Source organism: Peromyscus californicus, unplaced genomic scaffold (genome assembly GCF_007827085.1).
Source record: "Peromyscus californicus insignis strain IS unplaced genomic scaffold, ASM782708v3 Scaffold_2__1_contigs__length_46816999, whole genome shotgun sequence".
In the NCBI taxonomy this organism is placed as follows: domain Eukaryota; kingdom Metazoa; phylum Chordata; class Mammalia; order Rodentia; family Cricetidae; genus Peromyscus; species Peromyscus californicus.
In genome coordinates this window covers 12868218-12893039 of record NW_026294540.1, presented here as the reverse complement: position 1 = coordinate 12893039, position 24822 = coordinate 12868218, and the positions used below count along the sequence as shown (strand labels likewise).

Below are 24822 nucleotides of genomic sequence, written 5' to 3'. Positions count from 1 at the left end.
CATGCCCCAGGCCAGGGTTCCAGACCTTGCAGTCCGGAGCACTGAGAACCATGCCCAAGTACGAGCCTGGCTGGACAGCTGGCTTTGTGCTCCAGAGAAAGGCTCAGAAACCTGTGTGGCTGCCGTGGGTCCTGTGAGGGGATCACACGTGTCAGGCCGCTGGGTCCAGCAGGGACTCCGCAGTGGAGAGGGGCCCACGGGAAGGGCAGGGCTACAGACCCCACCAGGGAGGACCCTCAGAGGCTCACAGAGTTGAGGGCTCAGTCCCCAGGGAGTGGCACTATTTGGAAGGATCAGAAGGACTAGGTGTGGCCGGCCGTGTTGGAGGAAGTGTTTCACTGAAGGTGTAGGCCTGAGGTTGCAAACACCCATGCCAGGCCCAGGCTCGCTCTCTGCCTATGGATCGGGATGTGTTCTTCAGAATTACTGGCTACGCAGCAAGACCCATCTCGAGACACATGATAAATAAAAGTGTCATCCAAGTGTCTCAGTGTGAACCTCAGTCTGTGCACACCACCTGCCCTGAGCCACATCTGAGGCTCCCACAGGCTCAGTGCCTGCCAGGACGGCCCCATGCTCCCGGCTGTGAGGATAATGGACTAGACCTCTGAAACTGTGAGCCCCAATCAAATGTTTTCTTTCGTGAGAGTTGCCGTGATCATGGTGTCTCTTCACAGCAGGACAGTGCCTGAGACATCAGAGCACTGTGCCTCCTGCCTGCTGACTCCTAAGCCGGGAGGCTGCCGAGGTAAGCACCCAGAGCAGCTGCCCCCTCATTTGGGTGGGGAGTACCAAGCACTTAGCACAAACACTTCACCCTAGCTATGACACGCTGATGCCACAAGGTCCCTGGACAGCCACAGGGCTCCCTGTGCCCACATTCTGCTTTGACAGAGGCGGAGCCAACACTCCATCCTTTGAAAGGGCCAGGGGTGTCTCTCGGCTCCCGGGTTTCCCAACTGTGTGGTTTCTGTACCCCTCCTCCCTCAGCCCAAGGCTGGCCCTGAGTGGGGGGTTCAGCTGGGATGGGGCTCACACTGGCCCAGACTGGCCCTGCAGCGTGAGTGGCAGGCAAGCAGGGGAGGAGCTCCAGGCCAATGAAGGAGGCCGCAGACCCACCCTGACCCGTGTGGATCCAGCCTGACACCGAACAGGGGGTGGCTGGGTTCAAGTCATGCTCAAAGGGTTTTACCTACTCTTTCAGCACTGACTGGTCACCGGGGCTGCTGGTGAGGCCAAGTCAGGAAAAGCACGCCCCACATGCTGCCTGTAGGAGCCTGAGAAATGGCTCAGGGCAATAGTGTGCACAGGCTGAGGCTCACACTGAGACACTTTCATGAGACTTGGTCCATTTTATTTATCGTGTATCGTGAAACAGATCTTGCTGTGTAGCCCAGCATGTGTGGAACTGCCATGCCTCTGTCCCCCAAGTGCAAGATGTCTCACTACCAGGCACGCTGGCCCACGTCCCACTGCACTGACAGGTGTTCTGAGTTTGACAATTGTTCATTTGCAGTGAATCTCTCTGTGCATCAGATTTCTAGCACCTTGGTCTGCATCTTGAAAGGCAGAACCCAGGATGGAGGTGAGGTGACCTGTTCCCAGTGCTGAAGGACACTCCAGGCTGCTCCAGGGCAGATCAGACCCTGACCTCTGGGCCCCATGTGAAGTGGTCAGGGCTCGGCCTCCCACCACATGAGAGGAAAGGGAATGTATTTATGGCCAACTGTTCTAGGGCCGCATGGCTGTCTCTGACCAGGAGAGGGAAGGAAGAGGCTGTGAAAGGGTGTCCACTGTGACCCCACCCAACAGTTTTATTAGTTGAATGGCCCTGGTGTGGCCATGCTCCCATCATGCTGCTTCTCAGATCTGCCCACGCCGAGGCCCAGGGTTGCTCCACAGTCACTGAAGCACAGGGAAACTGCCCCGCCAGAACGCCATTCCTAGCAGGGAGTGTGGCGGGCCCAGCACCATGACTCCCGGGAACCAGACACCTGACAGGGCCACCCACCCCTGTGCGTGTGCCCTTAGGAGGATGGGTCAGTCCTCTGAACCCATTCCTGTCGAGAAAAAGCATCTTCCACCAGGCACATCAGAACCCCCCGAGCCTGGTGAGTGGGCGGCTAGGGTCGCTCTCAGTCCTCAGCAAAGCAGGAAGGACAGACAGACATCAGGCTGCTCAAGTCCCGACTACAAGGTGAGGAAATGGGCAGGGAGTCCTGCCATGAGCACACTGTCCTCCCACAGCGTCCGTCCGTCCGTCCAGGAATCCCCAGAGGCTGCCGCGGTGCCGTCACTGCATGCCGAACCACTGCTCCTGGTCAGCCCACTGGGCCGCCTCGCTGTCGCTGCCCTCCAGGTCCCCTTCCTCGCCGCTCCCTTCCATGTCGTCCACATCCTCCTCCTGAGTAGCATCCGTGGGACTCTCCTCCTTCTCCATCTTCTGCATCCCCTCCAGAGACTTCTGGTCGTTGGGGTCCAAACTAAGGAACAACAAAACAAAGGAGAGGCTGAGTCATGCCTCGTCCTGGGACTGCTGGCTCTCCGAGCTGGCCCCGCAGGGTGCTGGAGTCGGAGATGATGCAAATGACCGTGGCGTCCAGGGCTGGATCCAGGGAGTCCGTCGTCGGAGGTGAAAAGGGGGTACTGTCCCAAGTGTTAGAAATTTTAACATTTTAACAGGTCTGGAGAGGTGGCTAAGCGGTTAAGAGCATTTGTTGCTCTTACAAAGGACCTGGGTTCAGTTCCAGCACCCACATGGTGACTCATGAGCACCTGGGACCCCAGTTCCCAGGGATCTGGCGCCCTCTTCTGGCCTCTGAGGGCACCAGGCACACATGGTGCATAGACATACATGCAGGCAAAACACCCACACACAGAAAGTAAAAATAATAAACAATTCACTAAAAAAATGGCTAAAATTACAATGAAAAATTAAGTTTTTTTTCTCACAACTACAAAGCCCTAGCACCCTGCTGGCGGGAGCAGCTAGACAAAGGGGCGCATGCCAGTAATCCCAGAACTTGGGGGGCAAGAAGGATCAGGGTGAAAGTCAGCCTCAGGTACATAATGCAGCCATGCAACCTGCCTCAGGAACAAGTTACTGTTCTGTGTGTGGCACTGTTCCATGTTGTCACAAGGACATCATGCTACATCGTGGAACTGACTTTAAGTCCTGAGGATAGAACCAGACCAAGGCATTTTCTTTAGTAGCAACCCCACAAAGCCAGGAGCCCCAGAATCCTTCTTTATTCGGCTCCTAAAAACAAAACAAAGGACTACGGAATGAAGTTCAGGCCTTGCGCGTGCTAGGCGAGCGCTCTCCCACGGAAGCCAGTCCCCAGGCACTCAGCAGCCTTTGCCCAGTGACCATTTAGCAAACACCTCTAATAAACTGGGTGCTTGGCTTTCATTCCAGGCCACGCTGGAATCCTGTTCCCGCTCACGGACACAGGGCAGTCTGTTACATCTCCTCCTTACCCAAACCTTCCACCGAACTCTCACCTACACAGAGGCTCGCACACTTCGGCCCACCCTACAGACTGCAGCAGAGTTCTGAGTACTGTGCGATTCACTGAGTGCTCAGAAGCACAGCCTCTGCTGTCTACGGGACAAGTGAATAGATGAACGAGACTGAGGAGGACAGTGCCAGGTTGCACCTAAGACATACTCGCAAGCCTCAAAAACAACACAACCACTTCTGCCCTAATCAGTACAAATACCTGTATTCACTATTTACTACATATCAGGTACAGTGCTAAGAGCTTTTTACTGAATACACTGGATTCTCATTCAGCCATTTATTTTCAAAAGTTAGATTTATTATTAGTGTTATTAATTGGTGTGTGTGCATGCACACATTTGTCTGTGCATCATGTATAAGTCATGGCATGGTGCAGAGGTCAGAGGACAACCGTTGAGTCGGTTCTCTCTTCCACCTTTATGTGGGTTCTGAGAATGGAACTCAGGTCTCCAGGATTATGCAGCAAGCACCATTCCTGGCTGAACAATCTTGATAGCCCCTAATTCTGTCATTTACTACCCAATGAGGTAGGTACAGACAAGGAAATTGGTTAGTATTTACCAAGATGACAGGTAAGAGCTGCACTCAAACTTCAGAATTTAAGTTTTAATTATTATAGAAGGTAGAACCACAGCAAAACACTTCACAACACGTTGCTTTAGAAAGCAGAATGTCCCATCTACACTAGGTACAACCTATAAAGTCACAGTGTGGGGACAAGCACAGGCGGATCCGTACCAATCAGCCGGGGAATACGCTGATGTGGGCTGGGGAAGAGGGGAGCGTCGCTTTGATTCTGTTAATATGCTTTCGGAAAATATGCCCCAAGTCATGAACTCACAAACCCTCCTCTCCTGACTATTAGCCGGCCTTCAACTGTGGGCACAGCATGCATCTGCCTCCTCCATCTTCACCCCCTCCCCACAGGAGGCCGAGCACCCACCTCAGTGCGATACTGTACTGGTCCATCGCTTCCTGGTACTCGTTCACGGCTACCAGGAAGTCCCCTAGGATCCGATGCAGGACACAGTCGCTCTGATTGGCCAGGGCATTCCTCAACAGAGCAATTCCATCTTCATATTTCTGTTCCCTGCCTACAGAGAAAGACAATCTTCACTGCTCAGCCAGTGCACAGCCACACCCACCACAACCTGACACCTTCCTCAGAGACACCCTTAAAGGGTACTTCGATGTTCAGGAGGGGCACGAGCACGTGGTCTGTTTTTTTTTTTGGGGGGGGGGTGTTTGGGTTTTTTTTTTTGAGACAAGGTTTCTCTGTGTAGCTTTGGAGCCTGTCCTGGAACTCGCTTTGTAGACCAGGCTGGCCTCGAACTCACAGAGATCTGCCTGCCTCTGCCTCCTGAGTGCTGGGATTAAAGGCGTGTGCCACCACTGCCGGGCGAGCACATGGTCTTTACTTCATTGGGAAATTGGTATAGTGAGTCCTGAGTCTTTCAAACCATTTTTATTACGTTAATTTATGTGAAGGGGTGAGCACACCACAGCACATGAGTGAAGGTCAGAGGACTTGTGGGGGTTGATTCTGTCCTATCGTGTGGGTCCTGAGGACTGCACTGAGGAACAGGTGGTCAGCCTTGCTGGCACCTGTACCTGAGCCAATGAGCCTGTGCTCTGAATCTTTAGATATACTCTTAAAAAAAAAAGGGGGGGGGGGGGACGACATGGTAGCCTTTAATCCTAACACAGGGAGGCAGAGGCAGGCAGATCTCTGAGAGCTCAAGGACAGCCTGGTCTACAAAGCAAGTTCCAGGACAGCCAGAGCTATTAGAGAGAGAAACCCTGTCTCAAGAAAACAAACAACAAAAAAGCCCATTTCAACTTTACTTTCCTAACCATCAAAACCACAGGGGTTTATCATGGATGAGAACAAATGGTTTCCCCACTCCTGTGCCGTCCTGTGCTGCCTTTGGAATGCGGACGTCAGCAGGAGGGCCAGCACCAGACGAGAGCACCGGCCTGCACTACAGCCACGAGCCCAGCGGCCTCTCCACAGCATCACATAAAGCCAGGACTATGTCAGGAGCCAGGACAAAGCTCAGAGAAGGTTAAGGACTCCAGACAGCTCACAATTCAAACTGACCAAAACCAGCTGTATTCAGACTACACTGGTTCAAAACTAAACCACAGATGACTGAACAGCTACCAAGTGATTTTAGCTGGTTTAAACCAGTCTAAGCAGGTCCAGGTCACATCTGGCTGTGATCTATATAAAGCACTTCAAGAGGCTCAGACCTGCTGCCATCTAGGCTGCAGGGACTGCAGCACCCACCAGAGATGCGGGTCACCGCCACAACAGGGAACACACAGTGGGGTGCACTCACTAAGCAGCTCCGCTTTCTTCACCACGGCCTTGACATAGTCGGGCCTCTGGGCCAGCGCCTTATCTAGCAGGGTTTTGGCTTTCTCCTGCGTCACCGGGTCCTCCAGACACACCGTAGCTAACAGGGTAAGCGTCTGCGCGTTTGCACCCAGAGTTTTGTAAACGTTGTTGGCCATCACCATCGCTTCTCGAATGCTGGTAGACGCTAAGTAACACTCTATGAGACCTGGAACACAAAGCAGAGATGCTCTGTGGCAGGCCACCCCAGCACACCCCTCACCACGCTCTGCCACCAGCCAGCCACACCGGCCCTGCAGGGCCTCCCTCCATTCCAATGACCCAATGGGGCTGCAGATGACCCAGCAGAGCCTCTGACTATATAAGCAGGTTTTCCTTCTTTTCAACTTCAAGTTTTTCTCTTCAAATTTGAACATCTTCCTGTTAGGAGGCAGACTACTGAGCTTATTTTTAAATTCTTATAAAAACGTTTTAGAGGAACAGAATCTTGTAGGCGCTATTTTAGTGTCGGTGACTCAGTCACCAAATGCTGCTAAACCTGGCACAGCTCTGCTGGGCTACAGCGACATCCTGTCTCAAAAAAATATTAGTAATAAAAAATTTTAAAAAATCAACCAACCAATCAATGCTGGTTTTTAAAGCTGCTCTTCCCCAGCTGCCGTGACTCTAACACACAACAGCTCTGACCTAACAGAACCTTCCACGTGATGCAGCTGCCACCCCCCCAGAATCCCGCCGCCGCGGCAGTCTCCTGTCTTACCTTCGTAACAGTCTAAGCGACAAGGTGCGAGCCTTATGGCCTCCCGAAAATGGATGATGGCTTCCTGGACTCTGCCCATGTTCCTAAGCGCTGCGCCTTTGAGGAGCAAGGCTTGGACGCTGTTGCTGTTCAGCTGAATGGCCTTGGCTCCTAAGTACAGGGCCCGAGAGTAGCGCTTGCTATAGAAGCTATGGCATCTGGAGACAAAAACACCCAAAGTTACTCGAGAGAAGCAGCCTCACTGCCAGGCTGGGCGGCGAATTCCTGTAATCCTAGCACTTGGGAAGCTGACAGATTGTCTTTACAAACAAAACAAAAACCAAAAAGCTGTCCAAATGGCTCAGCCCGATGACCTGAGTTCAGTCCCTAAGACCTACACAGGGAAGGAGAGACCTGCTCTTGCTAAATGTCCTATGACTTCCACACAGAGGCGTCAGGTGTTGACACATCCACACACAAGTAAAATGTAAAAACATGTTTTTAGAAAGCTTCATCCACAATCAGAGAGAGCCAGTTACCAATTGTGCTTACAGTTACAACCCAGATATCAGCTGGAAGCAAACAAAACCAACATAAACCAACTAAGCATCTCCTCCGAGGGGATCGCACACAGGCCCAGTCGGGCACTCCAGTCACCCCATCACGTCGAAGTGGAGTAAGAGGCTCTGAAGATGAAATGCAGCGAACAAGTGCCCAGAGCGCTTGGCCACAAATGGGATAACCATGTCACATCCCCTTTGGGAGGGACGGTTGTGGAAGAGGCGGAAGTCTGGGAGGATTGGAGCAAGTGTTTTCTGGACACAACTGAACGGCGGCTCTGCTCCTGAACCCACACAGCTGTGGTGCCTGCCTGCACAGAATCAACACCCCAGCACGGAAGGGGACGACGGGGCTCATGAGATCCCACCCCTAGATGAGGCCCTATGGACAGCTGGTGGGTCTGGAGGCCGACTAGACTGCACTGCACTGCCCTACACCAAGAAGTTAAACGGAGAGCGCAAACTGGGGTCAAAGGCTTATTAAATAAAGAGGTGCCAAGCTGGGGAAGGGCAGGGAGGATGGGTCTGGCAGGAGCTAAGAGGAGGAGCTTGGAATGAACATGATCAAAATACAAATACAAAACTCTCAAAGTTCTAGGATAGCCGGGGCCACACAGAGACTTTGTCTCAAAACGTCAGCTGCAGCTCTTTGGTCTCGGCAGCAGAAACAAAATGAGGAAAGAGGAGGAACCCCATCCGTAGGAAAGTTGCAGTAAGATGCACACACTGTGTAGCTAACAACATAGTAACACCATGTTGTGTAGTGACAGCACTGCTGTAGCTCCAAGGCCTACCTCCTTCAGAAGTGACCTATGGCAAGCACAGCTCCCTGCCAAGCACCGAGAGAGAGTGTAACTCGAGTGCAGGGCCAAGGGAAGAAACACTCCTGGAGTCGGGCCAATGAGGGTACCAAAAATGACCTATCTCGGACTAAGACATGGACTCTGTGCCGGGCGGTGGTGGCGCACACCTTTAATCCAGCACTTGAGAGGCAGAACAGTGGATCTCTGTGAGTTTGAGGACAGCCTGGTCTACAGAGTGAGTTCCAGGACAGCCAGGGCCACACAATGACCCTGTCTCAGGGGAAAAAAAAAGACACGGATTTTGTGACGGAACAACACCTAAACCAAGAGTGCAGCTGTTGCAGCATCCAGTTCATCTTGAGGATTTCAGCAGTCAGAAAAATAAAATGTTCTGTTTAAAAACAAAAACAAAGAAAAAGGCCAAAAAGACAAACTGATCCAAAAAAGTAAAAATAAAAAGGAGGGACTAGAGAGATGGCCGAGCAGTTTGTTTCCCAGCACCCACACGCAGGCCACAATGTAATTCCAGCTCCAGGAGAGTCAACATCCCCTTATGACCACCACAGGTACCTGCCCTACACAGCACACACTCACACATATAGGTAAGTTACAAATAAAAAAAACTTAAGAAAAAGAGCCGGGCATGGGGGCGCACACCTTTAATCCCAGCACTGGGGAAGCAGAGGCAGGCAGATCTCTGTGAGTTCGAGACCAGCCTGGTCTACAGAGTGAGATCCAGGACTGCTAGAGCTACACAGAGAAACCCTGTCTTGGAAATTAAAAAAAAAAAAAACAAAAAACAAAAAAACAACAACAACAAAAAAAGGACTCAAGGGGCTGGAGATGGCTAAGTACTTAAGAGCACTTGCTGCTCCAGAAGAGAACAAGGGTTTGATTCCCAGCACCACCATGACAGTACTGACTGCTCTGACCCTGAGTGAGGCCTACTGAACACAGCACATCATCTGTTCCTAAGCCTTGAGGGAGGGATCATTGTCCTGGTCTCCAAAGGAGAAAACACACTCAGAAGAGTCAATAAATGCCTGCCCAAAGTCACAGGCACATCCTGGTTTCATTCAGGTCTCATGACTGTGATTTCAATTCATATCCTCTCTCTCTTTGTTTAAAGCCAAGGTCTTAACTATGGGGCCCTGACTGACTGGAACTAGCTCTGTAGACCAGACTGGCCTGGAATTCACAGAGATCCGCCTGTCTCTGCCCCAAGTGCTGGGAACAAAAGCCTGTACCACTATGCTTGGTTCAACTTATATTTCCTTAAAGAGAGAAAACAATCTTTTAAAAACAGACTGCAAACCGGAGAGGAAAGAGACTGAATGAGCATACCCAGAGACTACCCAGGGCTCCGCATGCTGATCGGATATGTTGAAGAGGCGGCAGCCGAGGTTCTCCACATCCTCCAGCCGCCCTTCCCGAGCCAGGAGGTAGCCGTAGACGTCCATTCCTGAAAGGCAGGACACAGTAAGAAGAGGCTCTTCTAGAGAGGGAAAGGGCCTCAGAAGACACAAAGGAGGCAGGAGAAACAGCTCAGCAGACAGGAGCACTACCTGCGGAGGCCGGGTTCAGTTCCCAGCACCCACATGGAGGCTCAAAACCACATCCAACTCCAATTCCCGGGAATCTGACCTCTGAGGAAGCCAGGCATGTATGGGGCACATACACACAAAGGGAAAACATTCACACATAGAAATTTAAAAAAAAAAAGAGAAGGGCCTGTGAAATGTCTCTGTGGGTAAAGGAAATTGTCACCAAGCCAGATGAATCAAAGTTCAATCTCCAGGACCACTTCCCAAAAGTTGCCCTCTGACCTATGTGCATGCACACACACACATAATTTAATTTTTAAAAATTAAATAAGTTGGGGTGGGTGTGGCACATGCCTTTAATCCCAGCACTCAGAAGGCAAAGGATCTCTGTGAGTTCAAGGCCAGCCTAGTCTACAGAGTGAGTTCCAGGATAGCCAGGGCTACACAGAGAAACCCTGCCTCGAAGGAAAAAAAAAAAAAAGCCTGGAGATGCAGCTCAGTTGGGAGAGTGCTTTCGAGCATGCACAAAGCTCGGGTTCAATCTCTACCACCACATAAACTGGGATGGTGACACAGGCCAATAATTCCAGCATTTGGTAGCTGGAAGCAGGAAAAGCAGAAATTCAAGGTCAACCTCAGCTACAAGAGACCTCCTCTCTAAGTGACTGAATGAATAAAGAGCAAACCATCCAAAACAAGCAAGGCTCTCTGTGGGTTCCTGCGCGCGCGCACACACACACACACACACACACACACACACACACACACACACACACGCTGAACACAAACTTGCAGGCAGACACCATATACATGAAAGAACTAAAGACGGAGAGACAGGCAGGCACAGAAGCTACAGGTCCCACATCACAACTTGAAAGTCTGTCATATCAAGAACGTCTGTTCCTACATATGTGGTGTGGTGAACAACAGCCCAGGAAAGGCCCCCAAAAGCATCACATAAATACTCTTACTCAAGAGCCCTTAGTCATCAGCACATGCTTACTAAAAATGTTCAGTCTCAAACAAGCAAATAAAGAAATAAAACGGCCTGGCCTATGCCCCAAAAGCTGTAGTTTTAATCTATAATGCAGTTCATTAGGGACCTTCCCTCGCGGTTTCTAAGGGCCCACGCTGACTCTCAGGCACCTCTTCCTACTGTTCTCCCTCCCTTCAAATCCCCATTCCTCTCCCAGCAAGATCACAGCCACACTCCTGTTAGCCTGGGTGCTGGGTGTAAGAATCCAACTCCAAGCTCCCAATGCCATCATGCAAGTATTTCTAAAACATTATTTTCTCTCTCTTTCCCTTTTTGTTTTTGTTGTTGATGATTTTTGTTTTTTCCATACAGGAAATAGCTGTGTAGTCTTGGCTGTCCTGGAACTCACTCTGTAGACCAGGCTGACCTTGAATTAAGAGATTCATTTGGAGATCCGCCTGCCTCTGCCTCCAGAGTGCTGGGATTGAAGGTGTGCGCCACCACTGCTGGCCTCTCTCTGTATTTCTTTGGTGGTGGGTAAGTCTGAGACAGTTTCAAGTAGCCCAGAATGGCCAGACGAACTTGAACCGCTGACCCTTCTTTTCCTACCTCCCAAGTACTGGGATTACTAGTTCGGCGTGGACAGCTTGGAGAAGGGGAATAAACACCAGACAGTGGAAGATCTTGTTCACACACTTTCTAGACTGTTCCCATATCTGAATATGTGGGAATGTCCCTTCACACTCAGCCATCCTTTCTGGTTGGTTGAGTCAGGGTCTCACTGTGTAGCTAGCCTTGATCTCACAATCGTGCCTCAGCGTCCTGAGTGTTAGAATTGCCATTCTTTATCAGTCTAAAAGCCTGTTCATTTTCCCGAGGCATGTTTTTCTGTGGGCCTCTGTTGAGTCTGTCCGCTCTCACGTCCCTTTTTCCTGAGCACGGACCTTTTAAACTGCTGCCCCACCTGCCCTCACCCCCCTGACATGCTCTGATGACACCTGAACCAGTACCACCCTTTCTCACTATCTGTTCCCTACTTGTTTGTAATTATACTAAGGACAGAGTAAAACCAAAGTCCCTAAAAGGACATTAGGGTTCTGCAGATGCTATCAGTCGGCCACATCATAAATTTATAATTCATTGGGGGAAGGATGCCATGATATCCCTTAAAGGAAAAAGGCTAAACAGTGGTCTGTGAGGAGAAAACACTTGAATTCAAGCTAAGTGTTAGAGACATAGGCCAGGACAGGAGAGAGGACTGCCACAGTAAGTGAGACTCACAAAAGTCATCTTGAAAAAGGACAGCAGCAGAGCTGGGCACCAGTGGCAGCAGCATATGCCTGTGAGCTAGCACTTGGGAGGTGGAAGCAGGAGAATCAAGAATTCAAAGCCAGGTTCAAGGCTAGCCTGGGCTACATGAGACCCTCTTCAGACAATACAAAACAAGGGGCTGGAGAGAGGGCTCAGCAGCCAAGAGCACGTACCTGACCTGAGTGGACTCCCAACCCATGTCACATGGGTCAAAACTCCAAATCCTGGGGAATCCGATGCCTCTGGCCTCCAAGAGCACTGTACTCACGTGTACATACCCTCCCACAGACACACTTACACATAATTAAAAAGAAGCCTAGAAGCAAGAACTACAGAGAAAACCAAGAAACACCAGGTGCCAAGGCCACATTCTGCCTCTCCTCTTAGCTGCCCTTTACAGACACTCTCCGGCCCCAGGATTCACCTTTTATCAGATAAGGATCCAACATCTGCGCCTGTTCAAACTTGAGGACGGAGTTCTTACTGTCTCCTGCTCTGAAGTACAGGTCTGCCAAGCTCCCCAGCAGGTCCACGTTGTCTCGCAGTAAGGACTTTTTCTCTAGTGAACTTAGAAGATATTAAATACTAACCCTTAGAATCTGTTACAAAAGTTTAATCATTGAATTTTGTGGGGGGTGGGCGTATAGATGACATACTTTTCTGTACGTATGACATTTTTCATAAAAGGTTTTGTTTTGTTTTTTGAGGTAGGGTGTACTACATTATTCAGGTTGGCCTTGAACTTATGATCCTCCTACCTCCACCTCCAAGTCCTGATATTTACACACAGACACTACAACTTCTAGCTATAACAATAATTAAAACAAACTGCTGCTCACCAGGTAAGGGCGGCACCTGCCACTAAGCCTGCTGATCCGAGCTGGATCCCTGGAACCTACACGGTAGAAGGAGAGAACTGACTCCTTCAAGCTGTCCTCTGACCTCCACACAAGCACATGTGCCGTGAACAATAAATAAATATAAATGTAATCTTAAAAACTTTTAAAATGACCTAGGTACAATGGTCATTTTTTACAAAGGGGCTGGAGCCATGCTCAGTGGTTAGGAGCATCAGATGCTCCTGCGGAGGGACCCAGGTTCAAGTCTCAGCACTAGCACAGCAGCTTAGAACTGTCCGTACCTTCAGTTCCAGGGAATCCAACGCCCTCTTCGGGCCTCTGTGCACTAGGCACACTCGTGGGATACAGACATACATGCAGACAGAACCACCATCCACATAAAATTAAATAAATAAAATGGCTATACAATGAAATGGTGTGTGGGTATATCTCAAATATAACACGTAATCTACAAAGAACTTTCTGGTTATGATTTTCCTTTTATTTTTTTGAGACAGACAGGGTTTCACTATGGAGCCCTGGCAAGCCTGCTTCTGCCTCTAGAGTGCTGAGATTAAAGGTACACCACCACACCCAGCAAGGTTAGTTTTTTGCTTTTTATTTTATTTTATTTTTTTAAAGATTTATTATGTACACAGAAGAGGGTGCCAGATCTTATTACAGATGGTTGTGAGCCACCATGTGGTTCCTGGGAATTGAACTCAGGACCTCTGGATGAGCAGTCAGTGCTCTTAACCTCTGAGCCATCTCTCCAGCCCAAGTTTTTTGTTTTTTAAAGAGGACAACATACATGATTTTTATGTCATTCATAAGTGGCAGCTACTCCTGACTGAAAAATAAAATACAGCTTTTTGTCCTAGGACTGTGAACAGAAAGAAACCCCAATTGCAAAGAGGCACCCTACGTCAGGTGTTACAACAAACACCTGCACAAACAAAAGACGTGGCCATGACACCACAGCCGTTTGCTCTCTCAGGGTGGCCATCTTCACAGGACAGAGCACAACTCGGTCCTGCTTTCCATGTTTACAGGTCGAGCAGCTGATTACATCTGCAAACATTTAGTGCCTTAGAAAACACAGACCACTGACTGCCAAGTAAGCAACTACTTTTTCTGCTTTACAGAAACACATCAAATCTCCAGACAAAGAAAGGGGCGTAAGATCCTTGGATCAAGCCAGGAATGGTGGCTCATGCCTGTAATCCTAGCAGTAGGGACGCTGAGGCGGGAGACTGAGGCCAACTCAAAGGGCAACCCGGGCTCTGTAGTAAGATCTTACATACTTCAGACCGTACCTCCCACCAATAGTCACGGAGTTTACGTCCTGGCTCTCACCAGATGGTGTTGATGGCTCTCGAGTTGTCGCCAGTGTGCACAAAAGCATAGGCTTTAATCCACACGGACAGCCAGTCCAGGTTGGGCACAGTCTGGATCACATTCATCGTCATTGACGCCACCTCTGCACCTTTGACAGAAAGGGATAACAAACCTAACCCCCCAAAAGCAAGAGACAGGTGAGGCACAGCATCTTCCTCCCACAGTGCAGCAAACAGCAGGCCACACAGCTACCTTCCCTAGTCTAAGCAAGATGCACACAACACACAAAGAGGTCGGAGCCTCAGGCATGCTGAGCACATGCTGTCACTGAGCTACCACTCCCCCCTCTAAAAGACAGGTATTACTCTTTATTTCAAAACTGACAGTATTCAGAATTTTTTTTTTTTTTTTTTGGTTTTTCGAGACAGGGTTTCTCTGTGTAGCTTTGCGCCTTTCCTGGAACTCACTTGGTAGCCCAGGCTAGTATTCAGAATGTTTTAAGCCTACTCTAGAGGCTGGAAAAATGGCTCATGGTTAAGAGCACTTGCTTTTCTTACAGAGGATCCAGATTTGAACCCACATGATGACTTAAAACCACCCATAATTCCAGTTCTTGGGGCTTCAATGCCCTCTTCTATCCTCTATGGGTACCAGGCACACACATGGTTCACAAACATACATATAGGCAAAACCCTCATCTACATAAAATCAAATTAAAGTCTAAAAAAAAAAATTCCCTACTCTACCTAATGCATAGTCATAATTGAGAGCTATCATCTCTGACTGCAAATACCCCAGGCAACAGGCAGAAAACTTTCTATACCTAGAATGGCGTCAAGAGCCAAAGGGCACTGCCGCAGGACCTCCTTATAGCTGGTGACTGACGGGCGTTCCTGACCAGCCTTCTTGTACAGGTTTGCCAACATCATGTTTATCTACACACAAAACAAAGGACAGTAAGGCAAGTGTATCTGCAAAGGAAGTACTCCACATGAACAAGCTCTGAGTTTTATTCCCAACTACTATTCTGCTCTCTATTGGAAAATCTACCCACAGCCCTGTGCAAATAAAGACTGATTTCATTCCTCAAAACAAAGAACTATAACCCTTGCTTTTCCTAGTTCTGTTATCTCCCAAATAATCTTGAGTCAAAGATGCTGCCTCAGGACTAACACAGACTTGAGAAACGTGCCAGAATTTTAGTTAAGATGTTAACATGAATGGCCCCAGAAGTCCTCAAGCTGATATATTTTAAAATTTTTATTTATTTTTTTTTTTTTTTTGGTTTTTCGAGACAGGGTTTCTCTGTGTAGCTTTGCACCTTTCCTGGGACTCACTTGGTAGCCCAGGCTGGCCTCGAACTCACAGAGATCCGCCTGGCTCTGCCTCCCGAGTGCTGGGATTAAAGGCGTGCGCCACCACCGCCCGGCTAAAATTTTTATTTTTTTGTTCATTTTTGTTTTGAGACAGGGTCTCACTGTGTAGCCCTGGTTGGTCTGGAACACATTAAGATCTATCTGCCTCTCTTAATTGTGTGTGTGTGTGTGTGTGTGTACACGTACACACATGAGTACACGTGCCCACAGAAGCTGAAGGAATTACATCATCCTGGAGCTAGAGTTATAGGTCATTGTGAACCATCTGACATGTGTGTTGGGAATTGAACTCAGGTCCTCTAGAAGAGTTGTGCATGCTCCTAACTGCCGGAGCCATCTTTCCAGACTAAGCTGGTATTTTAACTTTAATACTAATACATAAGAAGGTGAAGAAGTCAGAGAGGCAGAGATAGGCTGATCTCTATATGAGTTCGAGGCCAGCCTAGTCTATAATGAGAGTTCCAACACAGACAGGGCTGTTACATAGAGAAACTCTGTCTCCAAGGCCAGCTACCACCCAGGCCCAGAACCATGGCTATGAGTTAGCCCACCCCAACATCCACAGCATTTATGAACTGCTGGAGCATGTGAAGGGGACCAACCAACAGATCCAAAACTACAGGATCTCCTCGACACAGAACAACAGAATATCCAAGAGGAGCCCCAGAGAGAGCCCATTATTGGTAGTGTAGCAGAAGCCAGAGGCCTTGAACCAGACCAATGACTCACAAGTAAAGATAAATGGACTAAGGGGTGAACCGTGTGACTCAGAGGGCCACACCGCAGCTTCCACGACGAGATGCTTTTTTGTTTTGTTTTTCTTTTAAATTTTGTTTTGTTTTTGGGGAAGGGTGTAATCATTAGAAGACAAAATTGAGGGGCCAGGGAGATAAGTGGAATCTGGATGTATGATGTGAAATCCACAGAGAATCAATAAAAGTTGAGAAAAAAAAAAACCTATTTAAAAAAAGAAGAAAAAAGTGAAGAAATTTTAAATTTTTTTCAAGAGAGGGTTTCTCTATGTAGCCTGTCCTAGAACTCAATTTGTAGATCAGGCTGGCCTTGAACTCACAGAGATCCGCCTGTCTCAGCTTCCCAAGGGCTGGGATTAAAGGTGTGTGTCACCACCACCCGACTGAAATCTTCACAATTTTTAAAAAGACTTTATTTATGTGCACAAACATGAGTGTGTCTATGTGCATGAGAGTATGTGGGTGTTCATGCATATCTCTGGAGGCCAGCAGAGGTGGAGGATGCCCTGGAGCTGGAGATACAGGTGGTTGTGAGCTGTTGATGTGGGTGCTGGGAACCAAACTCTGGCCCCAGGAAGAACAGCAAACACGTTTAACTGCTGAGCCATCTCTTGAGCCCTGTTTGGTTTTGGTTTTATGAGACAAGAGCTTACATAGCTCAAGCTAGCCTTGAACTCACTGTGTACCTAAGGAGGACCTTGAATTCCTGATTCTTGTGTCTCACCTCCTGAGTGCAGGATAACTGACATGTACTGCACATGCTAACATGTACGTGTACAGCACACACTAACACAAGTGCACAGGACACACGTTAACACAGAGTGTACAGCATATTCACTAAAGTACAAGTAAACCTCACACAGTAACACACAAGTATAGACATACAGACACAGAAATGACAAGAACAGATAGTCTTTATAGTACAAAGAGAAAACGACCATGTCCCAATTTAAGTTCTTAAACACAAGCTGGTGTTTGGTAGATTTTGGCTATGAGAGCACAAAAGTAAAAGAATATTTACTATTTTCAGTTATCTGCAAGTTGGCATGCCAGATATCATATATTCACTCAACAGAGGGGCTCTGGAGAGAACATCTGTTCCAATTATAAACCTCAGTATATAAGTCTAATAGAGCATTTAATTCACACTCATGTCTATACTGAAATTAAAAAAAAAAATAAAAAAAAAATAAAAAAAAAAAAAAAGCCGCCGGGCGGTGGTGGCGCACGCCTTTAATCCCAGCACTCGGGAGGCAGAGCCAGGCGGATCTCTGTGAGTTCGAGGCCAGCCTGGTCTCCAAATCGAGTTCCAGGAAAGGTGCAAAGCTACACAGAGAAACCCTGTCTCGAAAAAAACCAAAAAAAAAAAAAAAAAAAGCCATAAATTAAACTATTTGGCTTTAGGTAGTGCATTTTAGAGGTCATTTTGAAAATGCAAAGAGAAGGCTACAGACAGCTCAGCGGTTAAGAGCACTGGCTGTTGTTCCAGAGGACCCGTGTTCTATTCCCGGCACCCACATGGCAGCTCAGTAACTCCAACCATCAGTAACTCCTGTTTCAAGTGATCTGACGGCCTGTTTTAACCTCAGTGGGCACCAAGCAAGCATGTGATGTACATATATATACATGAAAGCAAAACATTTATATATACATGCAAGCAAAACATTTATACATATAAAATAAATAAAGCTTTAAAAATTAAAAAATTAGCTGGGCAGTGATGGCTTATGGCTTTAATACCAACACTTGGAGGCAGAAGCCAGCCTGGTCCACAGAGCAAGTTCCAGGACAGCCAGGGCTACACAGAGAAACCCTGTCTCAAAAAACACCCCTGCTACCCCCCTTCCTGCCCCCCACAAATAAAAAGATGGGCACCTAAAAACACTGTTTACAGTACTTGATTTTTTTTTTTTTTTTTAAAAAGAATAGTACTGTAAAAACTAATTTTACAGCCGGGCAGTGGTGGCGCACACCTTTAATCCCAACACTCAGGAGGCAGAGCCAGGATCTCTGTGAGTTTGAGGCCAGCCTGGTCTACAGAGCGAGAGCCAGGAAAGCCACAAAGCTACACAGAGAAACCCTGCCTTGAAAAACCAAAAAAAAAAAAACCCCTAATTTTACAGCTGGGGTATTACTCAATGTAACATGCTTGACTGGCAAGCACAGAGCTGTAGGTTCAATTCCCAGTCCAGAACAATGAATGAAAGAAAAAGGTTATTTGTACATCCATGAACTTAGTAAGCTTTCAAAAAGGTTAACAAAGAAAATGTGAAAATGCTATTATCCATTAAAAAAAAAAAAAGAAAAAAATTTCACAGATTGCTAAATTGTCCTCACTGCCACTGCACATAAGTCACATGTCTAACCAGTTCCAGTTCAAGGCACACTCTTGGGGCTAGGGAGATGGCTCAGCGGTTAAGAGCACTGGCTGTTCTTCCAGAAGACCCGGGGTTCAATTCCCTGTACCCACATGGTAGCTCACAATTGTCTGTAACTCCAGCTCTAGAGGGTCTGGCACTCTCACACAGACATACATGTAAAACACCAATGCACATAAAAATAAATAAATCTTTTTTTTTAAAAAAAAGCACACTCTTTAATACACTGCCAAATTAAACACAAATATATATTCTGTCAGTAGTCTTTTTGTATATGTGCTCATGTGTAGATGCATGTAAGCGTGTGTGCTATAAACATACGTGTGTGGAGTTCAGAGTCAATGCTGAGTTATCTACTGAAATGCTGTTTTTCTCTACATTGGAGCTTGACAATCTGACTACACCGGTCGGCCAGCCTGTTGTCACCCCGCTCTAGGGCTATAAACATGGGACAGCCTTAAATGCATGGTTTTCCTGCTCTTACCTCCAAGTGCTAGGATTATAAATGAGTGCCACTATACTTAGCTGAATTCTCAGGGTTCCTTAAAGAAGTCAACCATCTATCTGTCTGAACCCCAACTCCACTACTAGGGGAGAGTGCAAGAATGAGAGCTACTGACAGGCTGTGGTGGAACACGCCTTTAACCCTAACACTTGGGAGGCAGGTGGATCTCTGTGAGTTCTAGGCCAGCCTGGCCAGAGCTGCTACAAAGAGAAACCCTATCTGGAAAGGAAAAAAAAAAAAAAGAATGAGCGCCAGGAGAAGAATGATCAGACAGACTTCCTGAAACACGGAGAACACACAGGATAAGGCAGAGTGAAGCGAACTGGGGAGAGGGACCTCAGCTCACTTTGGGAGTCCTCTGTCTTGAAGGGATCCCGTCGAGTACAGCGATGGCATCTTTGTCTAGTTTCAGCATCGTGTAACACTCAGCCATTTTGTATTTCACTTCGATTTCAGATGGAAGACACTGCAAAATAACAAAAATATCTCTTCAAAATACGATCTCAACAGTGTGACACTGTTAAACAGTTAGTAATCTTATAATCTAGCAATTCTGCTCCTAGAGAGACAATCAAGAAATAAAAGCAAGAAGCATGCCTTAAATCCCAGCACTTGTTCAACGCCAGCCTAGTCTACAAAGCAAGTTCTAGGACAGCCAGAACTGTACACAGAGAAACCTTGTCTTGAAAAACCAACAAATAAATAAATAAATAAATAAATATAGGTAAATAAATAAACAAATAAAAGCAAGTTCACCCACAAATCTGGCCACAAACAGTCACAGCCACAATACCCATGGTCAACAGAAGAAGCAACCCCATGCCCATCAATTAATGAACAGATGAACAAAATGCAGCATGCATGTGCCATGGAATAGTACGTGATAATAAAAAATGAAGAACTGTTTCATTCTACAACAGAGCAACCCATCACTGAAAAAAATACTTCAACCCTGTCCTCAAAAAAATTATATATACATATACACATATATACATACGTATACACACACACACAAAGACTGGGCAATGGTGGCGCACACCTTTAATCCTAGCATTTGGGAGGGAGAGACAGGCAGATCCCTGTGAGTTTGAGGCCAGCCTGGTCTACAGAGAAAGTTCCTAGATAGCCAGGACTACCTACACAGAGAAGCCCTGTCTTGAAAACCCTAAATAAATATAAACAAACAAGTTCTCTCTTAATCACCTGACTCTGTGGAGTAGATGCAGAATTTCCAGTTGAAGGTCGCACTTTTGAAGTTTTACTCAAGGCTTTCTTTTGCTGTAAAGCCATGGTATACTTACTCACGGCATTCCGATACTCCTTATCGTGAAAGAGAGAATCTGCATGATACACCAAAAGCTGGTACTTCTGAGATGGGGAAAACAGCTCACTGAAAAACAAAGGAAGCAAGTCCTACATGGGTTATTTTGAAAATTAGAAAGCACATCTCTTGTGGAATATTAGTTTAAGATGTGTTACATTCATTTATGATGTGGAATATTTGTTTAATGATTCAAAGATGTATTGCATTCTTTTATGTTGCATTTATTTAACTCTATGAAGCTGTGTTACTCTGCCTATCTAATAAAATACCTGATTGGTTCAATAAAAAGCTGAACAACCAATAGCTAGGCAGGAGAGGGAGAGGCAGGGCTGCCAGGCAGAAAGAATAAAGAGGAGAAATCTAGGCCTGAGAGAGGAGAAGGAGCAAGAAAAGGAGGAGAAGGGGACACCAGGGGCTAGCCACGGAGTAAGAAGGGAAGATATACAGAATAAAGAAAGATAAAAAGCCCAGAGGCAAAAAGTAGTTAAAGAGAACTGGGATAATTTAAATTAGAAAAGCTGGCTAGAAACAAGCAAGCTAAGGCTGGGCGTTCTTAAGTAAGAATAAGTCTGGCCAGGCAGTGGTGGCGCACGCCTTTAATCCCAGCACTCGGGAGGCAGAGCCAGGCGGATCTCTGTGAGTTCGAGGCCAGCCTGGGCTACCAAGCGAGTCCCAGGAAAGGCGCAAAGCTACACAGAGAAACCCTGTCTTGAAAAACCAAAAACTAAGAAATAAAAAATAAGAATAAGTCTCTGTGTATTTAGTTAGGAGCCGGGTGGCAGGCCCCCAAAGAGGGGGGAAAAATCACCCACATACACCTATATATAAATCAATCAAATGAGCAGATGAAGAAAACACACTTTCCTTCTCTTTTTAAGGCCCTTCCAGCCTCTTCCTGCTTTCTGAGACAGTGTCTCCTCACTCTGTAGCCCAGGCAGCCTTGTACTTACAGCAATCCTCCTCCTTCTACCTTGGAAGTAATGGGATTACAGAATGGGCCACTATGCCTACTCAATAAAACCTCTCAATTTAGCAATGTTTCATATACACATATATTATCTTAGGTTAACATCAAATTTTAAGGATAATATTGCCAAAGGATAGCAATCACAATGACTTGACTATTACCAAAGGGCAGAGACTCTAGAAAGGAGGAAACTTACTACTTTTTGAATTCTTTTTAGAAAAACACTGAACAAACAAGAACCTGAACCGGGCATGGTGGCATATGCCTTTAATCCCAGCATTCAGGAGGCAAAATCAGGCAGATCTCTGTGAGTTCGAGGCCAGCCTGGTCTACAGAGTTCCAGGACAGACAGAGCTACACAGAAACCCTGTCTGGAAAAAAATAAAATAAAATAAAATAAAAAACAAAAAAACAGGCACCTGAAAATTTCAAATACCAAAGAAAAAGCCAGTATGAGAACAGAATAGGAAAGCCAAAAATGGCAGGATGAAAAAGAATTAGCCTTAGGTCTTTTTAAAGTCATTACTATTATTTATATGTATATGAGCACATGTGCATACTGTTGCCCATGGAGGCCAGAAGAGCATGTTGGATCCTTGGTAAGTACCTGACGTGGGTGCTGGGAACCAAAGTCAAGTCCTCTGCAAGAGCAGCAAGCATTCTCAACTGTGGAGCCATCTCTCCAGGCCCTAAAAGTGTCTTTAATTTTACATACAGAAATCAAACTTGAGAACACGATTCATTATCTTGACTTTCAGGTGTCTGAAGATAGTGTAAGAGAACCCATATGTTTCAAACTTTCTTTTTTCAGTGCTTCAGATTGAGCCCAAGGCGTCACAAATACCTTCTATCACAGAACTTCATCCTCTACCCTCAAAAAAATACCATTTTAACTAGTCCTCACCAGCTGACATATTGGACCTCCTACAGTATGCGCATTTCCTTAGCACTGCCAGTACGTTCAAGAGTGCCTCTCACAAATGGGAACTGGGCTTTTTCAACAGATGGCAAGAAGGAAGCAGAAAATCAAAAGAGGAAAATTCTGGCGGGAGGAGGTCTGTTTAAGAAGCGACCTGAGGACAGGCGGTGGTGGCAGAGGCAGGCGGACCTCTGTGAGTTCGAGGCCAGCCTGGTCTCCAAAGCGAGTTCCAGGAAAGGCGCAAAGCCTCACAGAGAAACCCTGTCTCGAAAAAAAAAACAAAAAACCCAAAAGAAGAAGCGACTTGCGCTGAAACCTAAACCAGGAGGCAGTTGTAAAGTGAAGACTCTAAGCAGGAGCCGCGCGGGTGCCAATGCCTGGAGATCAGAACCAGCTTGTGCACCGAAGTGGCCTAAAACAGAACCAGGGAGGATGGCCTGCGGTGAGAGCTCGGGCATGGGAAGAAACCAGAGACAGGAAGGAATCATCGGCTGGCTTGGGGAGCCACCCCGAAGACTGGGCATGATGGGGAATTTTCAAGCAGGATCCAACAAGCACTCAAGGCCAGAACTGTCTCGTGCTTCACCCGAGACTCGGTAAACCCGGGTCGAGATGTCACTCAGCTGGCAGTGCTTGCCTAACACTCAGGAAGTCCCGGGTTCGAGCGCCAGCCAGCACCACAAGAACACCAGGCACGGGGGGTGGGGGTGGGGGGTGCGAACACCCTGCGACCCCAGCTTCTGGGGAAGCTCGGGATCATCCTCGTCTAGACAGCCTGCTGCAGGCGAGTCTAGGCTACAGGAGACCCTGTCCATCAAGCAAACCAAACGGGTCACTCTACACGGCAGGGGCATCGGGCCTTCCAAGAGGCTGCAAGGGGGTACTTTTTTAAAAAAAAGGCGCCACTCCGCCCGCCCCAGGATGCTCTGGGTCCCGAGTGTCCGCCAGGGTGAGGAAGTGGGGCCCCCCTCCCTACGGCGGAGCGCCACCTCCACGCCTGACACTCGGGGGGGTGGGGGGGCCTGGATCTCTGGGACTGCGCTGCTCTGGCCGGAGCCGGTCCTCCGAGGCCACCGAGGCCGGAAGAGGCCCTGGCCGCCCGCGCGGCCTCAGCCCCGGGGCTCCCAGGCCGCCGCGCCCCGCCTCTCAGCACTCACGGGTTGTTATTACTCATGGTCAGCAGCAAGCTGCTGAGGAGCCGCACGTTGGAGTGCAGCCCCGCGGCCGCCATGTCCCGCACGTGGTCTATCACGCTCATCCTCCTCCCCCGGCGACACCGCTGGCGGCGCAGCGGCGGCGGACAGAAGGCCCCGAGGCGCCGAGCCGGGCCTCAGCGAAGGTTCCAAAATGGCGGCGGACGCTGGGGTCCTTCCGGTCCAGGCGTGGCTCCACCCACCCCGCCCCGCCCCGCCCACCCGCAGAGGATATAGGTAGCTACTGACGTGCCTGCGTAAAAAGAAGCGCCCGGGGCAGGGGGCGAAAGGGTTTCCGCCAACCTTGCGGCATCATCTTAAAGGGTAAACCTCACCGAGGACTGACGTGCACTGGAAGAAGACCTCCTTGCAGCAATACTGGCTTTGCTCGAAAGGAAGCCAGCCTGAGGGATGGATGCGTCTGCGAGGCTGCTAACAATGTGCAGCAGTCCGTCATAACGAAGGTCAATAGAACAGAGGTGGAAAACTGACAGTTAAAATGGCAGTTTTGAATCAGGCGCCCAAGAGCCGGCTTTTTGACAACTACGCGTGCGCACCAGGTGAGAGTGCCACGCCCCCCTCCTTGGTGGCTTGTAGTCCTGTTACCCTTAGTAGGTTCCTCCGTGCCAGGCATGGTTTACCAGGTCAAGTGGGAAATAAAGGATAGGTACAGGAATGAGCTGGGATCGCTGGCAGCCCCACAGATTACATCTCGAGTCTTTACGAGTCCGTTATTGGATTGCATGTTCCAAAACCATAAAGTGAGCGCCGACTCCACGATCAAAACGGCTTGGTCCTCTTGCAGAGGACACGAACTCGGTTCCCAGCACCTTCCTGACGGTCCCCAACCGTGTGAGTCCAGCTCCAGGACATCCGACTCCCTCCTCTGGCCTCCATGGGCAACTACATGCGTGTGGTGCGCAGACATACACTCCGGCACGCACGATACTCATGAAAATCAACTGAAGAAAATATTAACTTTGAGTTGTGATTCCCTCTTTGCCAACGAAGAAACCAAAATTTTAAAACGTGGAAACCGAAGCTGGGCGGCCTGAGTGTTAGCATTCAGGCATTTACACTGGCCTTCACTCGGGGGACCGAGTAGGATACAGCAGCAGCAGCAGCAGCAGCAGCAGCAGCAGCAGCAGCCAAGATGTGACCCTGTAGCCACCAAGCTGAGAACTGGCTCTATGCACATGTGCTCTCTCCCCTTATAAAAGGCAAGCCCTTCTCGCCCCTCTCTTCTGCTCTCCCTCAGAGGCCGCCTTTGCACTCCCCCCCAATAAACCTCCCATGTGAGCTCTGCTGCATGGTATGACTAGGTGGTGTCCCTTGGCTCCAGCTCGCCTTCTGCCGCTAAACTATTACACTGAGTGTAAAGGCGCTGACTTCAAACCTGGCCATCTGAGTTCAATC

At 48.3% G+C, this 24822-nt stretch overlaps 1 protein-coding gene across 3 annotated transcripts; it reads right to left on the bottom strand.

Annotated features, from left to right (window-relative positions):
* Positions 1-1789: 1789 nt before the first annotated feature.
* Anapc7 (anaphase promoting complex subunit 7) lies at positions 1790-23573 on the bottom strand. 3 transcript variants are annotated; one of them, XM_052755324.1, is made up of 11 exons: positions 23371-23573; positions 20207-20393; positions 19350-19469; positions 14816-14927; positions 14011-14164; positions 12240-12382; positions 9329-9446; positions 6643-6839; positions 5866-6090; positions 4467-4617; positions 1790-2483 (listed from the first exon to the last, which is right to left on the bottom strand). In XM_052755324.1, the coding sequence occupies exons 1-11, from the start codon at positions 23469-23471 to the stop codon at positions 2294-2296; spliced, it is 1698 nt and encodes a 565-aa protein (XP_052611284.1). In that variant the 5' UTR covers positions 23472-23573; the 3' UTR covers positions 1790-2293. The 3 variants fall into 3 exon arrangements, with proteins under 3 accessions (XP_052611284.1, XP_052611285.1, XP_052611286.1); XM_052755325.1 differs by lacking the exon at positions 23371-23573 and adding an exon at positions 21902-21993; XM_052755326.1 differs by lacking the exon at positions 23371-23573 and adding an exon at positions 21902-21991 and having other exon boundaries at positions 20305-20393.
* Between the last annotated feature and the right edge of the window lie 1249 nt (positions 23574-24822).